The following is a 5372-nucleotide window of genomic DNA, read 5'->3' on the forward strand; positions in this document are numbered from 1 at the left end:
AAATATATATTTTTTAAAATATAAACATAGATATATTTATATTCAATATTATTTTTATAAATATTTTTTTTAGCTGAGGTATTTATGAATATATCAATATATTTCTCTCTAATTTTCAGCCCTTCTCCAGAAACCCATAGGTCAACTTCAACAGAATGCTTCATTTATACAGGTAAACACTTTGTATTTTATTCTGAATTTTTTTTGTACTTAACCAATTAATTAAACACTCTCTCTTTTGTGCTTATAGACAATTATGTAAATAATCATTAAACTCTTGTGCAGTACTAGGTTTTTGTCTGTTATGATGTCTTGAATTTACTAATGTTTTTCTATATATTGCCATGCAAACTCTTTTATAATTCCAAAACTCTGTAAGGTTAAACTAAGTTGGTTCTTATATTGTAGATTATTTGAGAAACCTACTTATGCTCAAGACAAGATAGTGTAACTATAATGAAAATGTCGTAATGATCTATTAAATATTTTGCTTTCCTTGTTTCTTTTAAAGAAAAAAAAATTGGAAACTTGTTGATCTAGAGTTTTTATTGGCTTTGGTAAAATAGTATTGTTGATGGAAGTAGCTCTTCTGCAGGAGAGGTAGCTCTCCTATAGCATGAAGGTAGAGGTGGCTGATTGAACTTGAGATTAAATACATCAATACATCAACTATAATTCTCATTGTAGATAGATGAAATATCAATTTGATCTCTGAGTTGGAATTCATGACTGTATACTATTCTTTAGTTTTTCTATTACCCAATTTCTATTACACGCATAATTGTCTTGTCTGTCTCAAGCATTTGTCCCAGTTTGATGTTTGAATAAAGTATCATTGCTGCATTGATAGATTGTATTACTTATGTAACAAGACTTTTTGTTGCTTTGCAAATGAAGAGGTTAGTTGGGGTTAAATATTACAAAATGTTGAATCATTATAATAAAATATTGCTTTACCCAACTTAATAGAGAAATTAGAATTGGTTGTTAGGATCAACTAAGTCTGCATTTCAAACAACTTGTTTGCATTGTTCTAAACAAATAATTTAGTTTTTCAGTAATCCTTTTTAAATGTAATATCCTTTCTACTGTTGGCATAAGGCCTGGAATTTTGGGGGTGGGTGAAAATCAATAATGTCAACCCCAGTGCTTAACTAGTACTTGCTTTATTGATCCTGAAAGCATGAAAGGGAAAGCCAACCTCCATGAAATTTGACCTCAGAAGATAAAGATGAATGAAATGCTACTAAGCATTTTCCTTGACATGCTAATGATTCTGCCAGCTCACTACCTTCTTTGTAAATGTAATACAAAAATTATTAAAAAAGGACGTGCTGAAAATTTTACATTAAACATTAATAGATACTTGCAGTACCCTTCAAAATTCCATGGTTATTTGAAAGCCTATAAATTTTTAGAAATTTATAGAGAATCATTTAATACATAATTTCTTTTGAAATTGTATTTTTCTAAAACTCTGAGTCTTAAATGAGAAGTTCACATAGGTAGTGCTGAAGGTACATTCTTAGGAGGGAACTTCTTTGAAAACTATGTTATAATAATTCTGTATGTTCCTCTGTCAGTTTGCTCATCTGTAATGCTTCCACGTGATTAGTTGAAGATGGGGGAGGGAAGAGAGGGAGGGGTGATGGTGAGTGAAACGTTTTTTTTTTTTAAACTAAGTTCTTCTCCTCCATTTCTTAGTCCATCTGTAACACTTTCATGTGATTAGTTGAAGGGAAAGGCAAAGATTGAAAGAAAAAGGAGAGAGAAAAAGAGGGTAAGGTGAAGAGTGGAAGAGAAGGAGGTAGAGTGCTGTGTATTAAGTCTATAAAATTGTTCATAAAGTACATAAAGTGTATATATAAAGTGCATTAAGTAATCATCATATTCCAATTTCCTTCACTTTTCAATGATTAGCAGATGAGCAACTGTCTTTTGATACAGACACAAGACAGGCTACACTTTCAAGTTTCTTGCATAAAGTTTACCATTAATTCCATGAAATATTCACAGATCCCACTAGTATTATTTATTATATACATTTGCTACCTATTATTTTTATATCAAAAAGTGAACAATCTTAACTATAGGACTAAAAGACATAATCTATCAATAATATTATTTTGCCATGACATGGCTACATTGATAAAACTTTAACGGATCGTAATATGTTATATTCATCCTATTTTCATATCTGAGAAAAGTGCATATAGTTGGACCTGAGTCCACAGTCCAGTGAATGAAGTACTGTTCCAGTTGATCCGATCAATGGAACAGCCAGCTTGTGAAATTAACATTTGAGTGGTTGAACACTCCACAGACATGTGTACTCTTAATGTAGTTCTCAGGGAGATTCAGCATGACACAGTGTATGACAAGGCTGGCCCTTTGAAATACAGGTACAACAGAAACAGGAAGAAAGAGTGAGAGAAAGTTGTGGTGAAAGAGTACACCCACTGCCGGAGCCTCGTGGAGCTTTAGGTGTTTTCACTCAATAAACACAACACCCAATCTGAGAATTGAAACCGTGATCCCACAACTGCAAGTCCACTGACCTAACCACTGTGCCATTGCACCTCCACACACACATATGTAAATCATCATCATCATCATCATCATCATCGTTTAACGTCCGCTTTCCATGCTAGCATGGGTTGGACGATTTGACTGAGGACTGGTGAAACCGGATGGCAACACCAGGCTCCAGTCTGATTTGGCAGAGTTTCTACAGCTGGATGCCCTTCCTAACGCCAACCACTCAGAGAGTGTAGTGGGTGCTTTTAGCAAATGTGTGGAAGAGGTAGACTCAAGAAGACATAAGATGAAGTGGTGAAAAAAGGATTTTAAGACATTAGGCCCCAGAGAGGGAATAACAAGGAATCAAGACTTTTGGTGGTTTGCTGTGCTTGGGAAAACATGTCAAGCTAACTGAAATCATGGTTTTCCTTGCATACAGGCATATCCCCCCTCTTTAGTGGAGTGACCCTAATCTTGCAGGTTTGTAGATGCTAGTGACATGTAAAATCACCTGTGCTAGTGTTGTGTAAAGGCACCCAGTACAGTCTGTAAAGTAGTTGGCATTGGGAAGGGCATCCAGCTGTAGAAACTATGCTAAAACAGACATGAAGCCTGGGCAGCTCTTCAGCTGGCCAACTCCTGTCAAACCGTCCAGTCCATACCAGCATGGAAAAAACAGACATTACATGTTGATGAGGACAATGATGATAAATATATATATATATATATATATATATATAACGTGAGAGAGTTAGGGGTTGGGGGTTCAACCCACTAAGGGATAGTATCTATCCAGTATACTGCTGGGAGGGTACCCAATTATTGCTACACTAGTGCTATACTAAGTGCACTATTCCTTCAGTCTGTCTCTCTCTCTCTCTCTCTCTCTCTCTCTCTCTCTATATATATATATATATATATATATATATATATATATATATAAAATACAAAATGGGACAAGAATGCAAAACATCCAGATAGACGATACAAAGAAAACAAGGACAGGTCATTAGAAGTTTTCTTTCCTCAGTCGAGTACCAGATTATCTTCGCAATTTCGGCTGATTGTACTCGAGGTTGCTCCAATCTGTCCAGCCCCAAGGAAAAACTAAGCTAAGAGCATTAGATTCTTTGGAAGAAAGCAGCGAATGTATACAAAAACAAGGACGGAAAAAAACGGACAATGTTACACAAATACAATAAAAATTATAACAGGACATAACAACAGGTGTCTTTCGACTAAGGACAAATTAAATTAAGCTAGCATGTGTGGAGTGGCCATTTCATATCTTTAATTTCACACATGCACATCGTTTTGTTTTTCATTTTGTTGACTACACAGTGTAGTAGGATCAGTTGGGCACTGTCTGTGAGAAAAACAGCACTATGATGCAATTCACTCTGCCAGGAATTTGGAAACAACATGATGTGCTGCTTGGCATTTGTGCCAGAAGCTCTAATACAAACATTTCAGTGTTTGGGTGTCAATATGGGGACAGTGCATGTATCAAGAGTGATAAAAATCAAACATCTAGTCAGCATCATGGTGTTTAAATTGATCACTAGTGATGGCAATGTTATATCTCCATTCATCTTTGCACACAGCCTCAAACTCAACACAGAGGCTTATATCAAGTGCCTGGAGGAGGTAGTGCTGTCCTGGCTCAAGAAGATGGCTGCTTGGAATACCCTATGTCTGGCAACAGGACTCTGCACCATGCCACACAAGCAAGTGAACCCAGTCATGGCTGTCAGACAATTTCTGCGACCACATCATCCCTAACATCTGGCCACCTAACTCTGCAGACTGCAACCCCCTTCATTATTATGTGTGGGGTGCAGTTAAACAAGTGACCAACAAAGCTCCTTGTAACACCAAAGATGAACAGAAGGCAAGGATTATGGTAGCATTCACCAACTTAATGAAGGAGACCATCCAGAAGAGTTGCAGGAGATTCCAAAGTTGTCTGGAGGCCCTGATTGAAGCCAAGAATAAACTTATTCTTTAGTATTTCAAGATATTTTTATGTAATTTTGCTAAATATATCTGTTAAAATGAGTTGTCAGTGTTATTTTCATTTTTGCATAATTTTGATGACAATATATTCATTACAGCCTGTATATATATATATATATATATATATATATATATCATCATCATCATCATCGTTTAACATCCGCTTTCCATGCTAGCATGGGTTGGACGATTTGACTGAGGGCTGGTGAAACCGGATGGCAACACCAGGCGCCAATCTAAATTTGGCAGAGTTTCTACAGCTGGGTGCCCTTCCTAACGCCAACCACTCAGAGAGTGTAGTGGGTGCTTTTACGTGTCATCCGCACGAAGGCCAGTCAGGCGGCGCACGAAGGCCAGTCAGGCGGTACTGGCAATGGCCACGCTCGAAATGGTTGGGTGCTTTTACGTGTCACCCGCACGAAGGCCAGTCAGGCGGTACTGGCAACGGCCACGCTCAAAATGGTGCATCTTATGTGCCACCCGCACAAGAGCCAGTCCAGGGGCACTGGCAACGATCTCACTTGGCTTGCCGGGTCTTCTCACGCACAGCACATTTCCAAAGGTCTCGGTCAGTAGTCATTGCCTCGGTGAGGCCCAATGTTCGAAGGTCTTGCCTCACCACCTCAGCCCAGGTCTTCCTGGGCCTACCTCTTCCACGGGTTCCCTCAACTGTTAGGGTGTGGCACTTTTTCACGCAGCTATCCTCATCCATTCTCACCACATGTCCATACCAGCGCAATCGTCTCTCTTGCACACCACAACTGATGCTTCTAATGTTCAGCCTTTCTCTCAAGATACTTACACTCTGACTGGTATGCACACTGACATTACACATC

General features: G+C 38.0%; 1 protein-coding gene across 1 annotated transcript in view; it reads left to right on the forward strand.

Moving 5' to 3' along the window:
• LOC106871484 (active breakpoint cluster region-related protein-like) overlaps positions 1 to 1749 on the forward strand; it is an 8018-nt gene extending 6269 nt beyond the window's left edge. Inside the window, exon 5 of the mRNA XM_089353795.1 lies at positions 120 to 1749. Coding sequence (XP_089209921.1) covers positions 120 to 214 — 95 coding nt within the window. The 3' untranslated portion in view covers positions 215 to 1749. The remainder of the gene's footprint in view (positions 1 to 119) is intronic.
• The last annotated feature ends 3623 nt before the right edge of the window (positions 1750 to 5372 follow it).

This window comes from Octopus bimaculoides, chromosome 6 (assembly GCF_046866305.1).
Source record: "Octopus bimaculoides isolate indiv1 chromosome 6, ASM4686630v1, whole genome shotgun sequence".
NCBI classification, from domain to species: domain Eukaryota; kingdom Metazoa; phylum Mollusca; class Cephalopoda; order Octopoda; family Octopodidae; genus Octopus; species Octopus bimaculoides.